The 24,574-nt window shown below is 44.3% G+C and overlaps 2 protein-coding genes across 2 annotated transcripts in view; one reads left to right on the top strand and one right to left on the bottom strand.

Annotated features, from left to right (window-relative positions):
- LOC131192846 (zinc finger protein 43-like) overlaps positions 1 to 24,574 on the top strand; it is a 52,589-nt gene that overhangs the window by 7,385 nt on the left and 20,630 nt on the right. Inside the window, exons 6-13 of the mRNA XM_058172397.1 lie at positions 8,439 to 8,506; positions 11,207 to 11,800; positions 12,053 to 12,167; positions 12,284 to 12,351; positions 13,842 to 13,971; positions 20,594 to 21,778; positions 21,942 to 22,231; positions 22,397 to 22,526. Of these exons, the coding sequence (XP_058028380.1) occupies positions 8,439 to 8,506; positions 11,207 to 11,800; positions 12,053 to 12,167; positions 12,284 to 12,351; positions 13,842 to 13,971; positions 20,594 to 21,778; positions 21,942 to 22,231; positions 22,397 to 22,526 (2,580 nt within the window). The remainder of the gene's footprint in view (positions 1 to 8,438; positions 8,507 to 11,206; positions 11,801 to 12,052; positions 12,168 to 12,283; positions 12,352 to 13,841; positions 13,972 to 20,593; positions 21,779 to 21,941; positions 22,232 to 22,396; positions 22,527 to 24,574) is intronic.
- The window catches only part of LOC131192822 (uncharacterized), a 41,254-nt gene continuing 39,780 nt past the window's right edge, over positions 23,101 to 24,574 (bottom strand). The window contains exon 2 of the mRNA XM_058172372.1: positions 23,101 to 23,124. The gene's annotated coding sequence lies outside the window, so the exon portion shown is untranslated. The remainder of the gene's footprint in view (positions 23,125 to 24,574) is intronic.

Raw genomic sequence — 24,574 nt, 5'->3', positions numbered from 1 at the left:
CTTATAAATGTTTCGAATGTGGAAAATGTTTTAGAATAAGCGGGCAACTCACTATCCATAAAAGAATTCACACAGGGGAGAAACTATTAAAATGCATGGAGTGTGGAAAGACCTTTGCTCGAAGAGATAGTCTTATTTCCCATAAGATGACCCACACAGGAGAGAAGCCGTATAAATGCATGGAGTGTGGAAAGACCTTTGCTCGTAACAGTACACTTACTAAACATAAAAGAAACCACAGAGGGGAGAAGCCATATAAATGCATGGAGTGTGGAAAAACCTTTGCTCATAGCGGTACACTTACTAACCATAAAAGGATCCACAAAGAGGAGAAGCCGTATAAATGCATGGAGTGTGGAAAGACCTTTGCTCAAAGAGGAAATCTTATTTCCCATAAGATGATCCACACAGGGGAGAAGCCGTATAAATGCATGGAGTGTGGAAAGACCTTTGCTCATAGCAGTACACTTACTAACCATAAAAGAAACCACACAGGGGAAAAACCATTTAAATGCATGGAGTGTGGAAAGACCTTTGCTCGAAGAGATAATCTTATTTCCCATAAGATGATCCACACAGGGGAGAAGCCGTATAAATGCATGGAGTGTGGAAAGACCTTTGCTCAAAGAGGAAATCTTATTTCCCATAAGATGATCCACACAGGGGAGAAGTCGTATAAATGCATGGAGTGTGGAAAGACCTTTGCTCATAGCAGTACACTTACTAAACATAAAAGAAAGCACACAGGGGAGAAGCCGTATAAATGCATGGAGTGTGGAAAGACCTTTGCTCGAAGAGATGTTCTTATTTCCCATAAGATGACCCACACAGGAGAGAAGCCATATAAATGCATGGAGTGTGGAAAGACCTTTGCTCGAAGAGATGTTTTTATTTCCCATAAGATGACCCACACTGGAGAGAAGCCGTATAAATGCATGGAGTGTGGAAAGACCTTTGCTCATAGCAGTACACTTACTAACCATAAAAGAAACCACACGGGAGAAGCCATATAAATGCATAGAGTGTGGAAAGACCTTTGCTCAAAGAGATAGTCTTATTTCCCATAAGATGACCCACACAGGGGTGAAGCCATATAAATAGTTTGACAGTGTTGATGGAATTATTTGTTTAGCAGAGTGATGGCCTTCGGGAAAAAACTGTTCTTGTGTCTTGTTGTTCTGGTGTGCAGTGCTCTATAGCGTCGTTTTCAGGGTAGGAATTGAAACAGTTTATGTCCAGGATGTGAGGGATCTGTAAATATTTTCAAAGCCCTCTTCTTGATTCGTGCAGTATACAGGTCCTCAGTGGAAGGCAGGTTGGTAGCAATTATTTTTTCTGCAGTTCTAATTATCCTCTGAAGTCTGTGTCTTTCTTGTTGGGTTGCAGAACCGAACCAGACAGTTATAGAGGTGCAAATGAAAGACTCAATAATTCCTCTGTAGAACTGAATCAGCAGCTCCTTGGGCAGTTTGAGCTTACTGTGTTGGCGCAGAAAGAACATTCTTTGTTGTCCTTTTTTGATGATGTTTTTGATCTGAGCTGTCCATTTTAGATCTTGCGATATGATAGAACCTAGAAATTTAAAGGTTTCTACTGTTGATACTGTGTTGTCTAGTATTGTGAGAGGTGGAAGTATGGAAGGGTTTCTCCTAGAGTCTACCACCATTTCTACGGTTTTCAGCGTGTTCAGTTCCAGATTGTTTTGGTTGCACCACAAGGCTAGTTGTTCGACCTCTCGTCTATATGCGGATTCGTCATTGTCTCGAATGAGACCAATCACTGTTGTGTCATCTGCGAACTTCAGTAGCTTGACAGATGAATCGTTGGAGATGCAGTCACTGGTATACAGAGAGAAGAGAAGTGGGGAGAGCACATAGCCCTGGGGGGGCCCTGTGCTAATTGTACAGGTATTTGATGTGATCTTGCTTAGCTTCACCTGCTGCTTCCTGTTTGTTAGGAAGCTTGTGATCCACTTACAAGTCTGTTCCCGTATCTGTAGCTGGTTTAGCTTAGTTAGAAGAGTGTCTGGAATGATGGTATTGAATGCTGAACTAAAGTCTACAAAGGGGATCCTTGCATAGGTCTTTGGAGACTCATGATGTTGTATGATGTAGTGCAGAGCCATATTAACAGCATCATCTGTTGATCTATTTGCTCGGTATGTAGGAAAGCACTAGCCTTTCAAAGGTTTTCATGACTATAGATGTTTTGAAGAGAAATATCGTTTCCAAATAAATGCAGCTTTTCCCACCTTTCCAAATCTCTGCCTTGATTTGAAATAAACCTTTAAGCTCAATAAATCGCACAAACATTTTATGTTATGAACAAGCTGGATTTTTTAATCCCTGGCGGTTGTTCTTTGCCAGGGAACTCAACGTTTTGACTGCAAGGATGGTGAGAGAAAGGGGATTTTATGGGAAGAGAAATCAACTGTTGACCCTGAGGACGACATATGTGTAGCCATATTTTCTTGTAGCCTTTGTATTCTCTTTTCTTTATTAGCTTGGCCTTGTAGTAGCTGCTTTGAAAAACTATCTCAGGCTGGACAATTCTAACTGCTATTGTGAAAAGATGGGGAATGTCTAGGTAGCATTGGAAGATGATGCCTCAGATGGTTGAAGGTGCAGCTTGGAGTCACTTGGAGGTGTTGGACTGATTGGAGATTGTGACTCGGGGGAAGTTTCAAATTTTTGCTTTTATTGGGTACAATTCCGGATCCGCTTCAGAGTCGGAATTACACCGAGTCCTTGCCAATTTCATGCGTGCCTAATAAAATGGCTTTGAAAAGGAAAATGGATGCCTTGGACTTCGTTTTTTGGGACATGTAAGTTGGAGGCTTCCCATCAGCCCTGAAACTCCATCCTAAGAATCCATCCTCCGAGATTAGCTCCATTCTTCTGGCGGGGAGTTGGAGGAAATATTTTCCCAAAAGAAGAAGGAAAAAATCCATATCCACGAATAAGTGTCACAGGATCTGGGTGGATTTTCTTCCTTGTAAAAGGTTTCAGTGTTATTTTAAGAAGGGTGGAAGGATGGATAGGTGGACAGTATACCAAACCAAGCTATACATTTATAATTTATAAAATAACCTGGAATTTTAATAGAAATTCTGTGAACTACAATAATCTTATACTCTCAAGTATATGATTATAGCATCAACCATTAAAGTCTGACAAACTCCCCCCACCCCACCCCTATTTTATCCCCAAAACAGGTATTCTCTTTCTTCTACTCCTCTTTCACTACATCCATTTTCTAGTCTTTGGGGGAGATTCGGGTCCAGTGAGTTATGCAAAGGCAGCTTAGACAGATCCTGAATTCCGGATTCTGTTTAAAGAACTTTGTGCGTCCAGAGGTGGCCTGAGTCCTTTCCAGGGATGGGGGCCTGGAGGGGTCAAACTCTCCCCTGGCCCAGCACCTGCTGGATTTCACCCCTGGACCAGGTCCCCAGGGGCAGTTTGGGAACCTAAATGGACATCTAGTCCATACCTCCACGCACAGAGGAAAGTCTAGCTGAGAATCGTGAAGAGAACAAAGAAAGTGGAGGGTCCCTTCAGGGCCTGCCATGAACACCCCCTTTAGCTGCAGCCACCCCACCCCCACAGTTAAGGGATCCCCCCACCCATTTTCAGTTTTGTTCTCTGCCCCAACTCTCCGTCCTCCTTCAGGTGAAGTCACAAAGGACTCTGCCTGGAGACCTATGAGACCTATGAGAATTCCCATTGGATACACACACACACACACACACACAAACACAAACACGGACGCATGCAATATGCCAAGATGCTGCCCTAGGAAGAGCTACTGAGCTGGATAACAAGGAGGAGCAGCCAGTCACAAATTGGGGGTCACACACCCCAATCCGAAGGGAAGCCCCAGAAAACCCTCTGCCAGACCAGGGAGAGGCGCCGCTTTGCTTCGGGGCAGAAAAAGGCAATCCCCCCCCTTGAAACCCGCATCTCCCTTGCTCGGAACGTCTGGATTAACTGGCCCCTCGAATTAATTCTTTTTTTTCTTCCCTCTTTCTTTCTTTCTTTTTCATCAGAATCCCCCTTTTCCTTGCAAAGCAGCCCCGAACGGAGGTCCCAGAATCAAGTTTGGCCATTTCCTCCGCTTTCCGCGGAGAACTTTGACGGGTTGGACTAGATGATCTCCAAGGTCCCTTCCAGCTCCGTTAACCTCTTATTTTATTTTAGACCCTTGGAGGAAGAAAACACAGAAGCCCCCCAAAAAGCCCCCCCTTCTCTGCACCCCCAAAGAAACCGAGAAGCCAAGAAAAGAAACGCAAAAGCCACTGGAAGTAAAAAGGGGGGAAAAGCCATCTCTTCCCCCGAGGCTGAAACAGCCGCGGGGAAAGCGGCTCCTGGCTCTGCTCGAAGGGAAGAAGAAAGTCTTATTTTTGCCTGGGAAGCCCAAATGGCTGCAGTGGTTGCAGGAAGCGGAGACCCGGGACTCCCCGAGAGAAAGGCCGGCCGGAGGGGAAAGAAGGGCCTGAGATCGCGGGAGGGAAATCAGGGCGTTTCTCTGGCGGGGTTGGGATCCAAGGCAGCCGCTGCCTCAGAGGCCAAAAGAGCCACAAAAGGAGCCTCTGGATCACTATTGATAAGAAAGGCCAAAATGTCATCAGCTGTTTCTCTCGGCTGCAGAGAAAACACAGAAGCCCCCAAAGCCCCTTCTCTGCACCCCAAAGAAACCGAGAAGCCAAGAAAAGAAACGCAAAAGCCACTGGAAGTAAAAGGAAAAGCCATCTCTTCCCATGCACAGCAAGGGAGCGGCTCCTGGCTCTGCTCAAGGAAGAAGAAAGTCTTATTTTGCCTGGGAAGCCCAAATGGCTGCAGTGGTTGCAGGAGCGGAGACCCGGGACTCCCGAGGAAAAGGCGGAGGAAAGAAGGGCCTGAGATCGCGGGAGGGAAATCAGGGCGTTTCTCTGGCGGGGTTGGGATCCAAGGCAGCCGCTGCCTCAGAGGCCAAAAGAGCCACAAAAGGAGCCTCTGGATCACTAGACGCCGCAGAAAGGGCCCAGAAACCCCTCCGCTCATCCAGCTCGCTTCTCTCTCGGCTGCCCCAGAGAAGGGAAAGGGGCCCAAAGCAGTGGTGGGATTCAGCCAGTTCACACCACTTTGGGAGAACTGGTTGTTAACTGTCTGTGCAGTTTGGCAAACTGGTTGTTGGAAGAAATCATTAGGGCAGAGAACCGGTTGTTAAATTACTTGAATACCACTGTTTCAAAGTAAGGCAAATGTAACTCATCAGAAAGCAAGCTGGAATGTTCCTGACAGGGAGGACCTTGATGAACGTATCTTTTCTTTTATGTACACTGAGAGCATATGCACCAAGACAAATTCCTTGTGTGTCCAATCACACTTGGCCAATAAAATTCTATTCTATTCTATTCTATTAACCAGTGGAACTGCCTGCCACCAGAGGTTGTGGATGCTCCATCACTGGAGGGATTTAAGAAGAGACTCAGCAGCCACTTGTTTGAAATGCTAGAGGTTCTCTGGCCAGAGCAGGGGGCTGGACTAGATGATCTCCAAGGTCCCTTCCAGCTCTCTCGAATTCTGACTCAGACCGTTGTTGCTTCTGCCCATCAATAAACCTCCTTTCTTAAGCAGCCTCCATTTTATTCCCTTCTTGGAACTGGAGCTGATTTTTCTTCTGACACTATCAGGGGATAAAATAGAAACCCCCGACTGGAAGGGGCAACTGAAGAGGTTTAATGTGGAGGAAATAAATATGCAGCTGCTGTCCAAGTGGGAGACGCAGACACAAACTTTTAATTTTATTTCAATATAAATGTATTTCACATCCGCAGCAGACACAAAGGAACATCCTGAGGTAAATCTGAAACAGCGCCCAGAAGGAAAAGGCGGGAAAAAAGGGAAACGCCTCCTTTCCACCCGCAGCAACCAATCAGAGCGCAGATCCCCTCAGGCGGGAGCCCGCCCTCCCCCCCTCAGCCGCAACGGGGTCTTCAAGACCTTTGGGCCACTTTCTCTTTTGGGGAGATTCATCTTCCAGTATCTCAGGGGCTGCCGGAAAGAACATTTATTTTTTATTTTCTCTTCCCTTCCCTTCTATTCTATCAATAAGAAGCAGACCGAAGGAAAGAGGTGGAAGTGGAGATGCGCGATATATAAGAAATCAACCAAATCGCTCTGGAATGCATTTGGGTTGATATGAAAGCGGGAGAAGAAGCACAGAGGTCGAAGCCTTTGTCTGACAGGGAGCCATGGAGAGAGGGGCCTTTCTTCCCCCTACTCCCATGCCCATCATCCCCGCCTTCCCCCTCCCACGCGCTCCTCTTTCCCGCCCTTTCTACCATCCTGGCACTTCGCCCCAAGTCCACCAGGGGGCGCCCTCTGCCAAGGGAAGGGAACCACAGGCGCTTCCCCATTGGCCCACTGGAGGGCGAACGTCACATCTGACTCCAGAAGAGGCTGAGAAGGAAGTGACATCACAAACGTTTGACTCTCTAGGACTCCGCCCTCGCTCTCCTTAATCCCTGGGACCCCGGAGGAGGCGGAGAGGCTGCGGGAGAATCTGGCGGGGGGACGGGGGACAATCAAACGTGCCCCTGGTGAGAGGGGGCTCTTCCCGGGTCCCATGCTCCCCAACCCCCCTCTCCCTGCAGGGGGAACTGGGGATCCGGGGAAGGGCCCGAGTGGGGGGAGGGGAGGCCCAGCAGGAGAGGAGAGAAGCTGGGCGAGGAGGAGGAAGGATTCGCACTAGGCTCCCCGAGGGCCCCATCCTGTCTCCGGAGGGGGAGAGAAGCGGGGCGGCCTCCTTCCCGGCCCTGCTGGGGGAACCTCGGCCCTGCGCTGGGATGAGCCGCTTGGGGCTCCGGGCAGGTTGGGTGAAGGTCGCTCAGTGGCTGAATCCCACTTTCTAATTCTTTCTGTTTTTCTTCCCATCTCAGATACAGAAACTGGAAGCCATTTGTGGTCTTTCCAAGGCAAGCTTTTCTCTTGGGGGAGAAAAAAAGAGCAATACTTGCAGGGATCAGTCTTGCGGCCCTAGAAATGGTCCCTTGAAGGAAAAGACATCTGGAGACCCACCAGAGTCCCTGGAGCCATTTGGAGTTGCTCTGCAGGACAGAGAAAGGATGGAGACACAACCTTTGGGAAAGGAGGGAGCCGGAAAAGGCCTTTCAGCTGCTCAGCCTCGGAAGGGGAGGAAGCTCTGGACAAGAACCAGGCAGAAGATCCTGGAGGAGGAAACCATCCTCCCTTCAGAAGTTCAGCCCTGGAACCTCATCCAATACCGGGAGGCTGAGGGTCCCCAAGGACTTTGCAGCCGACTCCACGACTTTTGCAGGCGATGGCTGAGACCAGAAAAGCACACCAAAGCCCAGATGCTGGACCTGGTGGTTCTGGAGCAGCTTCTGGCTCTCCTGCCCTCAGAGATGGAGAGCTGGGTGCGGGAGTGTGGAGCAGAGACCAGCTCCCAAGCGGTGGCCCTGGCTGAAGGCTTCCTCCTGAGCCAGGTGGAGGAGCAGAAGAAGCAGGTCCAGTTGCAGGTGAGAAACTTTAAGGAGCTCAGAAGGGAATAAAGAATGTGTTTGAATACTTCACCCCTTTTTCCCAAACTTCTCTGACATTAATAAAACGTGGCAATTCACCACTTCTTGTAGGACATTGTTCCATTGTTTTCTCACTCAACGTCACTGATGGATATTGGGGGCTTTGAGGTTATGTTCCGAATATAAGAATCCATTTTATAGAATAGAATAGAATTTTATTGGCCAAGTGTGATTGGACACACAAGGAATTTGTCTTGGTGCAGATGCTCTCTGTGTAGAGTGTAGAGTGTAGAGTGATGGCCTTCGGGTAAAAATCTATTCTTGTGTCTAGTTGTTCTGTTGTGCAGTGCTCTATAGCGTCGTTTTGAGGGTAGGAGTTTCTACGGTTTTGAGTGTGTTCAGTTCCAGATTGTTTTGGTTGCACCACAAGGCTAGTCGCTCACCTCTATCTTATTCTTGTCTCGAATGGGACCGATCACTGTTGTGTCATCTGCGAACCCAGTAGCTTAACAGATGGATCTGGAGATGCAGTCATTGGTATACAGAGAGAGAAGTGGGAGACCACACAGCCTTGGGGAGATTGTAGGTATAGTGATCTTGCTTAGCTTCACCTGCTGCTTCCTTTGTTGTTAATTCGTGTGATGTACCTTAATTCTGCTTCTATTTTCCTTCCTCCTGTTTGAAGTGCTGCACTGTGGAGTTCAGAGATCCTGAGGGAAGGAAGAACCCATCAAATCCCTCTCAGAAGCTATTTTTCAGGAGGATCCCTTGGGAAGATCAAAGTCAGGACACCTCAGGAGGTAATGGAAGATCCTCCAATTACCCATCTGTCTTCCCTTCGCTCGCTCTTCTCTTCTATAGAATACCTCCTCCTATTTTGTTAATTACGCATTTTGAAATTATTTATTCCTTACAGAGAAACAAAGACTGAAGCTTTCTGTTTTTTTTGACGGAGATCAAACAGCGGTTGACCCTCCAAATCAAGTAAGAAGGGGAAATTTTATTAGATTTCTATTCTCCCTTCAGGAGTGTGCAGAGTGCTTTCTCCTTCTATTTTCCCCCCTTGTTTGGACTGGGTTAGTTTTGTGTTCTTCCACCACATGGAAAGCAGAATAGCAGCTTCAAGTTGCTGTCAGCCAGCATACCTTAAAAACAAGAAAAAAGTCAAGGAAACAATTGGCCCATTGCTGGGAGAAAGTGGAAAGAAAATGACAAGCAACAGGGGGAAAGCAGATCTACTTAACTCATTTTTTGCATCTGTCTTTACACAAAAGGAAAAAACAATCCAACCTATCAAAAACAGCACCACAAAAAACAGATTAGAAACACAAGTTAAAATAGGGAAGAAAATGGTAAGTGAACACCTGTCTACCCTAGACGAGTTCAAATCACCAGGACTGGATGGATTACACCCCAGGGTTTTGAAGGAACTGGCAGACGTGATCTCAAAACCACTGAACTATATCTTTCAAAGATCCTGGAGCACAGGGGAACTGCCAGAGGACTGGAAAAGAGCTGATGTAGTTCCCATGTTCCCATCTTCAAAAAAGGAAAAAAAAGCAGATCCAGGAAACTACAGACCTATCAGTCTGACCTCAATACCGGGGAAGATTCTGGAAAAGATAATCAAGCAACGAATCATCGAACACCTAGAAGCAAACAAAGTAATAACCAAAAGCCAACATGGGTTTGTCAAAAACAGATCATGCCAGACTAATCTTATCGCATTCTTTGACAAAATGACAAAATTAGTAGACCAGAGGAATGCTGTCGATATAATTTACTTGGACTTCAGTAAAGCATTTGATAAAGTAGACCATAACCTACTACTAGATAAAGTAGAAAAATGTGGGTTAGACAGCACCACCACCAGATGGATTCATAAAAGGACCAAGCCAGGTAGTCCTGAACCACATCACATGGAGGAAGTATGCAGTGGAGTACCCCAAGGCTCTGTTTTAGGCCCAGTACTCTTCAACATCTTCATCAATGACTTCAGAGGATAACTTCAAATTTACAGATGACACCAAGCTGGCAGGAATAGCCAACACTCCAGAAGATAGGCTCAAATTACAGAAAGATCTTGACAGACTTGAACATTGGGCACTATCTAACAAAATGAAATTCAACAGTGAAAAAAGTAAGGTTCTACATTTAGGCAAAAAAAACAAAATGCACAGGTACCGTATATGTGGTACCTTGCTCAATAGTAGTAGTACCTCTGAGAGGGATCTTGGAGTCCTAGTGGACTCCATTTAGATATGAGCCAGCAGTGTGCAGCAGCTGCTAAAAAAGCCAACACAGTTCTGGGCTGCATAAACAGAGGGATAGAATCAAGATCACGTGAAGTGTTAGTGCCACTTTATAATGCCTTGGTAAGGCCACACTTGGAATATTGCATCTAGTTTTGGTCGCCACGATGTGAAAAAGATGTTGAGACTCTAGAAAGAGTGCAGAGAAGAGCAACAAAGATGATTAGGGGACTGGAGGTTAAAACATATGAAGAATGGTTGCAGGAACTGGGTATAGTTTAATAAAAAGAATAATAATAATTAAATAATATTTAAATAATAATTAATAATAAATAAATATTTAAATAATAATTAAATAATAATAAATAATAATTAAATAATAATAAAAAGAAGGACTAGGGAGACATGATAGCAGTCTTCCAATATCTCAGGGGTTGCCACAAAGAAGAGGGAGTCGGGCTGTTCTCCAAAGCACCTGAGGGTAGAACAAGAAGCAATGGGTGGAAACTGATCAAGGAAAGAAGCAACTTCGAACTAAGGAGAAATTTCCTGACAGTTAGAACAATTAATAAGTGGAACGACTTGCCTGCAGAAGTTGTGAATGCTCCAACACTGGAAATTTTTAAGAAAATGTTGGATAATCATCTGACTGAGATGGTGTAGGGTTTCCTGCCTGGGCAGGCAGTTGGACTAGAAGGCCTCCAAGGTCCCTTCCAACTCTGTTGTTATATTATATTATATTATAAAGCTTCCTCTGGTTATTTTGTTCTGCTAGGTAGTCCTCCATCTTTGAGTTTACAAGAAGGAATTTTTTAAAAGTCTTTCAAGAAATAGGAATAAATGTATCACAGTGACAGTAACTGCTAGAGGCTCTTCTTTTTTTGGGCTCTTCTTTTTTGGGAATTCTTTGGGTAATTGTGCAAGGCTAATGAAAAATAAAAACTCACATTGCCACATTACCATTTTTATAAACACACATTTATAACCTGTAATTTTCTCTTTGTTTTCTTCCTTTCAGCCAGAAGGCTGAGAAGCTGCGGGAGAATCTGGCGGAGGGACATCCAGACGTGCCCCGGGTGAGGGGGGGGCTCTTCCCGTGTCCCATGCTCCCCAACCCCCCTCTCCCTGCAGGGGGAACTGGGTTTTCGGGGAAGGGCCCGAGTGGGGGGAGGGGAGGGTCGGCCTTGCGGAGGCCCAGCAGGAGAGGAGAGAAGCTGGGCAAGGAGGAGGCAGGATTCGCACCAGGCTCCCTGAGGGCCCCATCCTGTCTCCGGAGGGGGAGAGAAGCGGGGCGGCCTCCTTCTCGGCCCTGCTGGGGGAACCTCGGCCCTGCGCTGGGATGAGCTGCTTGGGGCTCCGGGCAGGTTGGGTGAAGGTCGCTCAGTGGCTGAATCCCACTTTCTAATTCTTTCTGTTTTTCTTCCCATCTCAGATACAGAAACTGGAAGCCATTTGTGGTCTTTCCAAGGCAAACTTTTCTCTTGGGGGAGAAAAAAAGAGCAGAATCGCTTGCAGGGATCAGTCCTGTGGCCCCAGAAATGGTCCTGTGAAGGAAACGGCATCTGGAGACCCACCAGAGTCCTTGGAGCCATTTGGAGTTGCTCTGCAGGAGAGAGAAAGGATGGAGACACAACCTTTGGGAAAGGAGGGAGCCGGAAAAGGCCCTTCAGCTGCTCAGCCTGGGAAGCTCTGGACAAGGACTGGACAGAAGATCCTGGAGGAGGAAACCATCCTCCCTTCAGAAGTTCAGCCCTGGAGCTTCATCCAGTACCGGGAGGTTGAGGGTCCCCGAGGACTTTGCATCCGACTCCATGACTTTTGCAGGCGATGGCTGAGACCAGAAAAGCACACCAAAGCCCAGATGCTGGACCTGGTGGTTCTGGAGCAGCTCCTGGCTCTCCTGCCCCCAGAGTTGGAGAGCTGGGTGCGGGAGTGTGGAGCAGAGACCAGCTCCCAGGCGGTGGCCCTAGCAGAAGGCTTTCTCCTGAGCCAGGTGGAGGAGCAGAAGGAGCAGGTCCAGTTGCAGGTGAAAAAATTTAAGGAGTTCAAAAGGGAATAAAGAATGTTTTTGAATACTTCACCCCTCCTTCCCAAACTTCTATGACATTCATTCTATGTGGCAATTCATCAATTCTTGTAGGACATTGTTCCAGTTTTCTCACTCAACGTCACTGATGGATATTGGGGGCTTTGAGGTTGTGTTCCGAATATAAGAATCCATTTTATTTCGTGTGATGTACCTTAATTCTGCTTCTATTTTCCTTCCTCCTGTTTGAAGTGCTGCACTGTGGAGATCAGAGATCCTGAGGGAAGGAAGAACCCATCAAATCCCCCCCAGGAGCTATTTTTCAGGAGGATCCCGTGGGAAGATCAAAGTCAGGACACCTCAGGAGGTAATGGAAAATCCTCCGATTACTCATCTGTCTTCCCTTCGCTCGCTCTTTTCTTCTATAGAATACCTCCTCCTATTTTGTTAATTACGCATTTTGAAATTATTTATTCCTTACAGAGAAACAAAGAATGAAGCTTTCTGGTTTTTATGTCGGAAATCAAACAGCGGTTGACCCTCCAAATCAAGTAAGAAAGGGAAAATTTATTAGATTTCTATTCTCCCTTCAGGAAGTGAAGCGGGTGTGCAGAGTGCTCTCTCCTTCTATTTTCCCCCCTTTGTTTGGACTGGGTTATTTTTGTGTTCTTCCACAACATGGAAAGCAGAATAGCAGCTTCAAGTTGCTGTCAGCCAGCATAGCTTCCTCTGGTTATTTTGTTCTGCTAGGTAGTCCTCCAACTTTGAATTTACAAGAAGGAATTTTTTAAAAGTCTTTCAAGAAATAGGAATAAACGTATCACAGTGACAGTAACTGCAACAGACTCTTTTTTTTGGGGGGGGGTGTAATTCTTTGATTTGGGATTGTGCAAGGCTAATGAAAAATAAACACTCACATTGCCACATTACCATTTTTATAAACCCTCATTTATAACCTGTAATTTTCTCTTTATTTTCTTCCTTTCAGCCAATGGCTCAGATTATTAGATCAATCAATGATAGACAGAGTGATAGGTCAGTTAATCCAGAAGTGGGATTACTTTACTGAAAGGCACTGAAGGTTTTGCAGAATTAATGAACTTGATAAAACTTCCCCAGATATTTCTTCAGTGAAAGCAATTTTCAGATTTGCCCGTTTTCTCACCTAAAATTAGGACTTGTGTGACGCACAGCCATTTAATTGAGTGCATACCTTTGCTTTGGAAATTTGGGAACAATGGAACAGAATAACAGAGTTGGTAGGGATCTTGGAGGTCTTCTAGTCCAGGGGTCTCCAAACTTTTGGACCACAGGGACCACTAAATTCATAATTTTAAATCCTGTGGACCACTAATATGATCTGCCTAATGACCAGCCGGGTGGGTGGGCCAACTCAATGACAGTCACAACGAGGGGCCCCTCGCCGGCCTCTACTCACCCCTCCCCTGCCAGCCACTCTTCACCTCCCCGCTCCTTAGGACCCCAGCAGAAAACAGTTGTTGAAGCTAAGCAGTCACCACGAGAAAGAGTGTTAGCAAACAGCTCAGTTCAAATTAACATTTCAGATAAATGGCTGACCAATTCCTTTTTAAACACCTCCAATGTTGGAACATTTCAGAAAAATGGCTGTCCAATTCCTTTTTAAACACCTCCAGTGTTGAAACCCCCCCCCCCAATTTCTGGAGGCAAGTCCTTCCACTGATTAATTGTTCTCACTGTCAGAAAATTTCTCTTTACTTAAATTTTTGGCACACAAAGAGAAATAGATTAGCCATCACTGACCTATTCTATGCCTGTGCATTTGGTTTTTCTTTCCTAAATGTAGAACCTTACATTTCTCACTGTTGATTTCGTTTTGTTAGATGGGGCCCAATCTGTCGATGCTTCTATATCTGGAGCTTATATTCTGGAGTGTTGGTATTCCTGCCAATTTGGTCTTATCTGCCAATTTGATGAATTCCCCTTCTATCCTCTTGTCTAAATCATTGATGAAGATGAACAGATCTTGCGAATTCTGTTCTGTTCTTTTTTCCATGTTCAGGAGAGTCTTGTGTCCTTCGAGGAGGTGGCTGTGTCTTTCTCTGAGGAGAAATGGTCTCAGCTGGATCCTGACCAGAAAGCGCTGTATTCGGAAGTTATGCTTGAAAACCATAGGAACGTGGTCACTCTGGGTAAGCGTTTTCTAGTCCCTAATCAGAGAGTTCAAGAAGACAGATTATAGTTGTTAATAATAATAATAATAATAATAATAATAATAATAATAATAATAATTATTATTATTATTATTATTATTATTATTAGAATTTTTTTTTTTATTGGCCAAGTGTGATTGGACACACAAGGAATTTGTCTTGGTGCATATGCTCTCAGTGTACATAAAAGAAAAGATACGTTCATCAAGGTACAACATTTACAACACAATTGATGGTCAATATATCAATATAAATCATAAGGATTGCCAGCAACAAGTTATAGTCATACAGTCATAAGTGGAAAGAGATTGGTGATGGGAATTATTATTATTATTATTATTAAATTTTTATACCGCCCTTCTCCCGAAGGACTCAGGGCGGTTAACAGCCAACTAAAATACAATATAATATACAATAAAACCAATTTAAAAAACTTATTCAATGTGGCCCAATTAAAATTATAATTATAAAAGACATGATATAAAACCCCGTTTAAAAATCCAATTTAAAACCCATATTATGCCAGTCCTGCTCGGAAGAAAAGATACGTCTTCAGCTTGCGGCGAAAGGCCCGGAGGTCAGGAAGTTGATGGAGTCCAGGAGGAAGCTCATTCCAGAGGATAGTTGCCCCCACAGAGAAAGCTCTCCCCCTGGGGGTCGCCAGCCGACATTGTTTGGCTGACGCATGAGACCCTTCTAGCACCTCAGTAGGCATCAAAGATCCTGTAAATATCTGGGTCCTATGCCATGGAGCGCTTTAAAGGTGATAACCAGTACCTTGAAGTGCACCCGGAAGACCACAGGTAGCCAGTGCAGCTTGGGCAGGAGAAGTTTTATGTGAGAGCCACGAGTGGTTCCCTCTATCACCCGCGCAGCTGCATTCTGGACCAACTGGAGCCTCCGGGTGCTCCTCAAGGGGAGCCCCATGTAGAGAGCTTTGCAGTAGTCTAGGCGAGAGTTAGTTTTTTATTAAAAAAACACTAATCAGATACTGTCTCCTGGGAGGGAGAAGGAAAGGATCTGGCCTTCTCGTACTCCAAGGAAGGAAGGAGTCAATGTCTCTTTCCTTAGATACTTTCTCTGCCATTTCTTATCTCTGTTTTTCCATTTCTATTTGAATTTATCTGTGGGGGCTGAAAAGAACGAGTTGCTTTTATGTGTCCTCTGGAGGTCATGTGAGAGGAATGTGTTGTCATTTGTTCTCTGAAACCTCCAAAATTGTGTGAGAACAGAACTTTCACACTCAGCCCATGGAAGAGCATTCTCCCAATCCAATTCAAGAGCAAAGGCCTCATGCAGTGTGACTCAGACCATCCTAGGGTACAGATAATCTCAGAGTTATGACAGTTCACCTAGCGACCGTTCCAAGTTACGACCAGCCCTCTTCCTAGTCCTTGAGACCCAGTCCCGAAATTATGTGTGTTGCCGCACCACGTCCGTTGTTCACTTACAAATGACAGCAGAGGCGGTGCAACATTCGGTGCAAAAAACTGGCTGGAAATGTCTATGCATCTTATAGAGTGAATATGGGCCTGTTTTTGGCCTCCCAAACCCACCATGTGTCCCATTTTTGCCTTCTCCGGCATCAGGGAGGGCAAAAACAGAATGTGCAGAGGCCAAAAAGTATTTTTTTTCTTGCTTTCCTTCTCTAAACCTACATGCGTCTTATGGTCCACATTGGGAAAATGTGGCGAGCTGTCAGTTCCTTTGCCTACTTCGGTGCTATTGCAGAAAAAAGAGGCCTAATGTAGTGAGAGATACGCAAGATCAGTAGTGGGAAATCTAGCACTATTGATCTCACGTGATCTTGCACTACAGTGCTTTAGGCCTCTGTTCTCTGCTAACCAAGGCCTGCACGAGATCCAGGGCAAAGTGCTTTGCAAAGATAGGGAAGGCCTGTTCATTTTTAAAGACTTTTGCCTGGATCTCGTGCAGTCCTGTTCTTGAACAAATATAAGCCTAAAGTACTGCAGTGTGAGATCACGCAAGATTAGTAGCCTGAGATCTTGCACTATTGGTCTCATGTGATCTCGCACTAAAGTACTTTAGGCCTCCTTTCTCTGCGAACTGATGCCTGTACCTGATCCGGCCGAAGAGCCCTTGCAAGCCAATGAGACTTTGGGGCAGGGAAATAACCATTCTTGAAGCCTCCCAACCTTTCCAGTCTCAGCGCAAAGAGCCTTTACAAGCCAATGGGAGGCTTCAGCAAGGGATTTTGCTCCAAAGTCTCATCGCTGGGATCAAGGAACAGGGGTCCTCCAGAGACACTGTGGACCAGCTGCTCCAAGATACACCAGGGAAGAAGGAGTTTGTTTCAAAATTGTTTCATTTTTCACAGTTCTCTGCTGGTATTAACCCACCCTAATAAATGTAATAAATACATTTAGGCAAGAAAAACAAAATTTACAGATACAGTATACGTGGTACCCTGCTCAATAGTAGTTGAACCATTTAGATATGAGCCAGCCGTGTGCAGCAGCTCCCAAAAAAGCCAACAGAGTTCTGGGCTGCATAAACAGAGGGATAGAATGAAGATCACGTGAAGGGTTAATATAGAATAGAATAGAATAGAATAGAATAGAATAGAATAGAATAGAATAGAATAGAATAGAATAGAAAAGAATAGAATAGAATAGAATAGAATTTTTTATTATTATTATTATTATTATTATTATTATTATTATTAAATTTTTTTATTCCAAGTGTGATTGGACACACAAGGAATTTGTCTTATATCCTCAGTGTACATAAAAGAAAAGATATTTCAGTACAACATTTGCAACACAATTGATGGTCAATATATCAATATAAATCATAAGGATTGCCAGCAACAAAGTTACAGTCATACAGTCATAAGTGGAAAGAGATTGGTGATAATTATTATTATTATTATTAATTTTATAGTTTCTCCCAAGGACTCAAATTAACAGCCAACTAAAATACAATATAATATACAATAAAACCAATTTAAAAAACTTATTCAATGTGGCCCAATTAAAATTATAATTATAAAAGACATGATATAAAACCCCGTTTAAAAATCCAATTTAAAACCCATATTATGCCAGTCCTGCTCGGAAGAGATCTCTTCAACTGAAAGGCATCAGGAAGTTGATGGAGTCAGGAGAGCTCATTCAGAGGATTGCCCCCCAGAAAGCTCTCCCCTGGTCAGCCGACATTGTTTGGCTGCACCTGAGAATCTCTCTATCCGTCTGGGAGGCATATGGTAGCAGAAGACGGTCCTGTAAATATCTGGGTCCTATGCCATGGAGCGCTTTAAAGGTGATAACCAGTACCTTGAAGTGCACCCGGAAGACCACAGGTAGCCAGTGCAGCTTGGGCAGGAGAAGTTTTATGTGAGAGCCACGAGTGGTTCCCTCTATCACCCGCGCAGCTGCATTCTGGACCAACTGGAGCCTCCGGGTGCTCCTCAAGGGGAGCCCCATGTAGAGAGCTTTGCAGTAGTCTAGGCGAGAGTTAGTTTTTTATTAAAAAAACACTAATCAGATACTGTCTCCTGGGAGGGAGAAGGAAAGGATCTGGCCTTCTCGTACTCCAAGGAAGGAAGGAGTCAATGTCTCTTTCCTTAGATACTTTCTCTGCCATTTCTTATCTCTGTTTTCCATTTCTATTTGAATTTATCTGTCTGAAAGAGCAGTTGCTTTTATGTGTCCTCTGGAGGTCATGTGAGAGGAATGTGTTGTCATTTGTTCTCTGAAACCTCCAAAATTGTGTGAGAACAGAACTTTCACACTCAGCCCATGGAAGAGCATTCTCCCAATCCAATTCAAGAGCAAAGGCCTCATGCAGTGTGACTCAGACCATCCTAGGGTACAGATAATCTCAGAGTTATGACAGTTCACCTAGCGACCGTTCCAAGTTACGACCAGCCCTCTTCCTAGTCCTTGAGACCCAGTCCCGAAATTATGTGTGTTGCCGCACCACGTCCGTTGTTCACTTACAAATGACAGCAGAGGCGGTGCAACATTCGGTGCAAAAAACTGGCTGGAAATGTCTGTGCATCTTATAGAGTGAATATGGGCCTGTTTTTGGCCTCCCAAACCCACCATGTGTCCCATTTTTGCCTTCTCCAGCATCAGGGAGGGAAAAAACAGAATGTGCAGAGGCCAAAAACTATTTTTTTTCTTGTTTTCCTTCTCTAAACCTACATGCGTCTTATGATCCACATTGGGACAATGTGGCGAGCTGTCAGTTCCTTTTTCTTGGTGCTGTGAAAAGAGGCCTAATGTAGTGAGAGATACGCAAGATCAGTAGTGGGAAATCTAGCACTATTGATCTCACGTGATCTCGCACTACAGTGCTTTAGGCCTCTGTTCTCTGCTAACCAAGGCCTGCACGAGATCCAGGGCAAAGTGCTTTGCAAAGATAGGGAAGGCCTGTTCATTTTTAAAGACTTTTGCCTGGATCTCGTGCAGTCCTGTTCTTGAACAAATATAAGCCTAAAGTACTGCAGTGTGAGATCACGCAAGATTAGTAGCCTGAGATCTTGCACTATTGGTCTCATGTGATCTCGCACTAAAGTACTTTAGGCCTCCTTTCTCTGCGAACTGATGCCTGTACCTGATCCGGCCGAAGAGCCCTTGCAAGCCAATGAGACTTTGGGGCAGGGAAATAACCATTCTTGAAGCCTCCCAACCTTTCCAGTCTCAGCGCAAAGAGCCTTTACAAGCCAATGGGAGGCTTCAGCAAGGGATTTTGCTCCAAAGTCTCATCGCTGGGATCAAGGAACGGGCCGAGCGGGGGTCCCCCCTGCCAGACGGACACTGTGGACCAGCTGCTCCAAGATACACCAGGGAAGAAGGAGTTTGTTTCAAAATTGTTTCATTTTTCACAGTTCTCTGCTGGTATTAACCCACCCTAATAAATGTAATAAATACATTTAGGCAAGAAAAACAAAATTTACAGATACAGTATACGTGGTACCCTGCTCAATAGTAGTTGAACCATTTAGATATGAGCCAGCCGTGTGCAGCAGCTCCCAAAAAAGCCAACAGAGTTCTGGGCTGCATAAACAGAGGGATAGAATGAAGATCACGTGAAGGGTTAATATAGAATAGAATAGAATAGAATAGAATAGAATAGAATAGAATAGAATAGAATAGAATAGAATAGAATAGAATAGAATAGAATAGAATAGAATTTTTTATTGGCCAAGTGTGATTGGACACACAAGGAATTTGTCTTGGTGCAGATGCTCTCTGTGTACATAAAAGAAAAGATACGTTCATCAAGGTACAACATTTGCAACACAATTGATGGTCAGTATATCAATATAAATCATAAGGATTGCCAGCAACAAAGTTACAGTCATACAGTCCTAAGTGGAAAGAGATTGGTGATGGGAACTATGAGAAGATTAATAGTAGTGCAGATTTAGTAAATAGTTTGACAGTGTTGAGGTGTTGTTTTATGATGGCCTTTGGGAAAAAACTGTTCTTGAGTCTAGTTGTTCTGTTGTGCAGTGCTCTATAGCGTCGTTTTGAGGGTAGGAGTTGAAACAGTTTATGTCCTGGATGTGAGGGATCTGTAAATATTTTCATGGCCCTCTTCTTGATTCATGCAGTATCAATGCCTTTATAATGCCTTGGTAAGGCCACACGTGGAATACTGCATCCAGTTTTGCTCGCCACGATGTAAAAAAGATGTTGACAAGAGTAACAAAGATGATTAGGGGACTGGAGGCTAAAACATCAAGAACGGTTGCAGGAACTGGGTATGTCTAGTTTAATGAAAAGAAGGATTGGGGTGACACGATGGCAGTGTTCCAATACTGCCACAAAGAAGAGGGAGTCAGGCTGTTCTCCAAAGCACCTGAAGGCAATGGGTTGAAACTAATCAAGGAGAGAAGCAATTTAGGAGGCCATGGTGGCTCAGGCTGTAAGAAGCCTGTTATTAAAACACAGCTGCCTGCAATTACTGCAGGTTCTAGTCCCACCAGGCCCAAGGTTGACTCAGCCTTCCATCCTTTATAAGGTAGGTAAAATGAGGACCCAGATTGTTGGGGTGGCAATAAGTTGACTTTGTAAATATACAAATAGAATGAGACTATTGCCTTACACACTGTAAGCCGCCCTGAGTCTTCGGAGAAGGGCGGGATATAAATGTAAACAAAAAAATAATAATTTGGAACTAAGGAGAAATTTCCTGACAGAGCAATTAATCAGTGGAACAACTTGCCTCCAGAAGATGTGAATGCTCCAACACTGGAAGTTTTTAAGAAGATGTTGGCTAACCATTTGTCTGAAGTGGTCCTGCCTAAGCAGGGGGTTGGACTAGAAGACCTCCAAGGTCCCTTCCAACTCTTGTTATTCCATTCTGTTCCTTAACTCAAAACTGACCAAGTGAGATTTGCATATATATACCATAGATAATTGTAAAGAAAGAGATGTTTTCTAGATATTTTCAAAGCTTTCATGACTTACGAATATAGAAATCATGTCTATATCACACCACTGTAAGCATGCAAACATACAACCTAATGGAATTTCAGAGAAACTCAGAAGGAAATTCATTTGACTTTCTACACTTTGATCTTTTTCTCTAACCTTGTGATCATTTTCATTTCCCTTTTGCTTTGAAGGTAATAATGGGCAGGAGAATCAAGATTTCTGTGAACCGTTCCAAGGGATCTGTGCTAAAGATGGAACAGAGAAGTTTGGAATTCGAATGGAATTAGGGAGCCATGAGAGAAACCAGTCAAAGAATTGGAATCAGGAAAGTTCGTCTTCCACCGATGCTCCAATGGAAGACTTTCTTGCCCAACAAGAGAAAAGAATGAAAAAATACGTTGAGAAAAGTGTGAAACTAATCAAAGCTAAAATACAAGTAAATGAACACTATTTAACCCAAAACAAAGGAAAAGATGCTATAAGAAGACACAATGGACAAAATTACAATGGGACATTCATTCGTTCACTTGGAAATAACTTACTTACATCTGAAAAAACGATTGACACAAAAGAGAAACCTTATAAATGTTTCGAATGTGGAAAATGTTTTAGAATAAGCGGGCAACTTATTATCCATAAAAGGATCCACACAGAGGAGAAGCCATATAAATGCATGGAGTGTGGAAAGACCTTTGCTCGAAGAGGAAATCTTATTTCCCATAAGATGATCCACACAGGAGAGAAGCCGTATAAATGCATGGAGTGTGGAAAGACCTTTGCTCATAGCAGTACACTTACTAACCATAAAAGAAACCACACAGGAGAGAAGCCGTATAAATGCATGGAGTGTGGAAAGACTTTTGCTCATAGCAGTACACTTACTAACCATAAAAGAAACCACACAGGGGAGAAGCCATATAAATGCATGGAGTGTGGAAAGACCTTTGCTCAAAGAGGAAATCTTATTTCCCATAAGATGATCCACACAGGAGAGAAGCCGTATAAATGCATGGAGTGTGGAAAGACCTTTGCTCATAGCAGTACACTTACTAAACATAAGAGAAACCACACAGGGGAGAAGCCGTATAAATGCACGGAGTGTGGAATGATCTTTGCTCATAGGAGTACACTTACTAACCATAAAAGAAACCACACAGGGGAGAAGCCATATAAATGCATGGAGTGTGGAAAGACCTTTGCTCGAAGAGATAGTCTTATTTCCCATAAGATGACCCACACAGGGGAGAAGCCGTATAAATGCACGGAGTGTGGAAAGACCTTTGCTCATAGCAGTACACTTACTAACCATAAAAGATACCACACAGGGGAGAAGCCGTATAAATGCATGGAGTGTGGAAAGACCTTTGCTCGAAGACGTCATCTTATTTCCCATAAGTTCATCCACTCAGGAGAGAAGCCGTATAAATGCATGGAGTGGAAAGACCTTTGCTCAAGAGGAAATCTTATTTCCATAAGATGACCCACACAGGGAGAAGCCATTAAAATGCATGGAGTGTGGAAAGACCTTTGCTCGAAGAGATAGTCTTATTTCCCATAAGATGATCCACACAGGGGAGAAACCGTATAAATGCATGGAGTGTGGAAAGACCTTTGCTCATAGCGGTACACTTACTAACCATAAAAGATACCACACAGGGGAGAAGCCGTATGAATGCATGGAGTGTGGAAAGACCTTTGCTAATAGCAGTACACTTACTAACCATAAAAGAAACCACACAGGGGAGAAGCCATATAAATGCATGGAGTGTGGAAAGATCTTTGCCCAAAGAAGTCATTTTATTTCCCATAAGATCATCCACACGGGAGAAGCCTTATAAATGCATGGAGTGTGGAAAGACCTTTGCTCTGAGCAGTAGACTCACTATCCACAAAAAGATCCATGCAAGGGAGAAGCCGTATAAATGCATGGAATGTGGAAAGACCTTTGCTCGAGGAGGTCATCTTATTTCCCATAAGATGATCACACAGGGGAGAAGCCGTATAAATGCATGGAGTGTGGAAAGACCTTTGCCCAAAGAAGTCATCTTATTTCCCATAAGATCATCCACACAGGGGAGAAACCATATAAATGCATGGAGTGTGGAAAGACCTTTGCTCATAGCAGTACACTTACTAACCATAAAAGATACCACACAGGGGAGAAGCCGTATAAATGCATGGAGTGTGGAAAGACCTTTGCTCGAAGACGTCATCTTATTTCCCATAAGTTCATCCACTCAGGAGAGAAGCCGTATAAATGCATGGAGTGTGGAAAGACCTTTGCTCAGAATGGTCCTCTTACTTCTCATAAAAGGATCCACGCTCAGGAGAAACTATATAGCAATAGCAATTCCGCTTAGATTTATATTCTACTCCACAATGCTTTACCACTTTATCTCTGAGCAGTTTGCAAAGTCCCCAGCAATCTGAGTCCTCATTTCAACAACCTGAGAAGGACAAATTAACTACTAAAAATAATCTATACAAGTTGAAGGTGTTTTCAATAAAATGCCAATTTGAAACTTTTCAATTTCCACTTACTTAAAAATGCTCCATCCATTTTCTTGCTAAAATATTTTTTCTCACCCAGAATTTGCATTTTTGCTCAAACGAATAGTCACAATTTTCACTTTGTATTGCCACTGCTTCCTTTTTAGCTATTCCACAAAGATCTTTAATGTTCCCAGATGCAAATGGGCTTATGAAAAACAACAACCCACACCTGAAATGTTCTTTGTCTTGGTGGCAACCAGATTAGAGCCCTGTTTTAAATTAAAAGTTATTAAAAACAATCTCAAAAGTGAGAAATTGTTAGCAAAGTACTTGGAGCTGGAACAGGCCTTTTAAGGACCCTCTTGGGGGAGGCTCACTCACCGCCCCCCCCCCATTAATCCATCTAAGAATTGTGAAAGTCTCCATCCCTTCCCTCTGCCTCCAAATGAAAAGGAGACCCTGAAAGGAAGCTAGGGGAGGATCTCAGCAGGAGAAGATCCAGGCTGCCATTCTCTCCCTCCTTCCTACCTGCCACCTTCAACCTCCATTTTCACAGATTGCAAAAAAGCCAGAAATTCATCAGCTAGTGGGGAAAAAAACATCTTTTTGCATCTGAGAGCAGAATTATGTCACGAGGGCTGAGGAGAAAAAAGATGGGGAAGAAAACTAGAATATAAAGCGAAAACTTCAGTTTACATAAGGTATTTTAGAGGGTCTGCACGAAAAACACAGGAATTTATTTATTTATTTATTTTTCACATTTTTATACCGCCCTTCTCCGAGGACTCAGGGCGGTGTACAGAATAGATAAAACACAAATACCAAAAAATTTAAAATACAATATATCATTAAAAATCTAATTCAATAAGCTGAATATTTAAAATAAGTGTGTAAAATTATAGAAATAGAATAAACCCCTTAAAAACCCCACTAAAAACCCTCGATTAAAATTTATCATTAGGCCAGCCCTGCTTGATGAAAGAAGAAAGTTTTAAGCTCGCGCTTAAAGGTCCGAAGATCAGGGAAAAGGCGTAGCCCCACAGGTAGTTCATTCCACAGGGCAGGAGCCCTCACAGAGAACGTTCTTCCCCTGGGGGCTGCCAGCTGACATTGTTTGGCCGAAGACACTCCAAGGAGGCCCTCCCTGTGAGAGCGCACCGGTCGATGGGAGGCTACTGGTGGCAGCAGGCGGTCCCGTAAATATCCCGGTCCCATGCCATGGAGCGCTTTAAAGGTGATGACCAAAACCTTGAATCGCACCCGGAAGACCACTGGCAACCAATGCAGCCTGCGCAGGAGAAGTTTTACATGGGAACTACGAGATGCTCCCTCTATCCCCTGTGCAGCCGCATTCTGTACCAGTTGGAGCCTCCTGGTGCTCTTCAAGGGGAGCCCCATGTAAAGAGCATTGCAGTAATCCAGGCGGGAAGTAACGAGGGCTTGAGTAACTGTGCATAGAGAGTCCCGATCCAGGAAGGGGCGCAACTGGCGAATCAGGCGAACCTGATAGAAAGCTCCCCTGGCGACGGCCGTCAAATGATCTTCTAAAGACAGCCATGCATCCAGGAGAACGCCTAAATTGCACACCGATTCCCTGGGGGCCAACGATTCGCCCCCCACAGTCAGCGATGAAATTAGCTGACTGTGCCGGGACACTGGTATCCACAGCCACTCCATCT

Source organism: Ahaetulla prasina, chromosome 2 (assembly GCF_028640845.1).
Source record: "Ahaetulla prasina isolate Xishuangbanna chromosome 2, ASM2864084v1, whole genome shotgun sequence".
Classification (NCBI taxonomy): domain Eukaryota; kingdom Metazoa; phylum Chordata; class Lepidosauria; order Squamata; family Colubridae; genus Ahaetulla; species Ahaetulla prasina.
The sequence above is the reverse complement of the archived record's forward strand: the minus strand, read 5'-3'. Positions and strand labels throughout refer to the sequence as shown.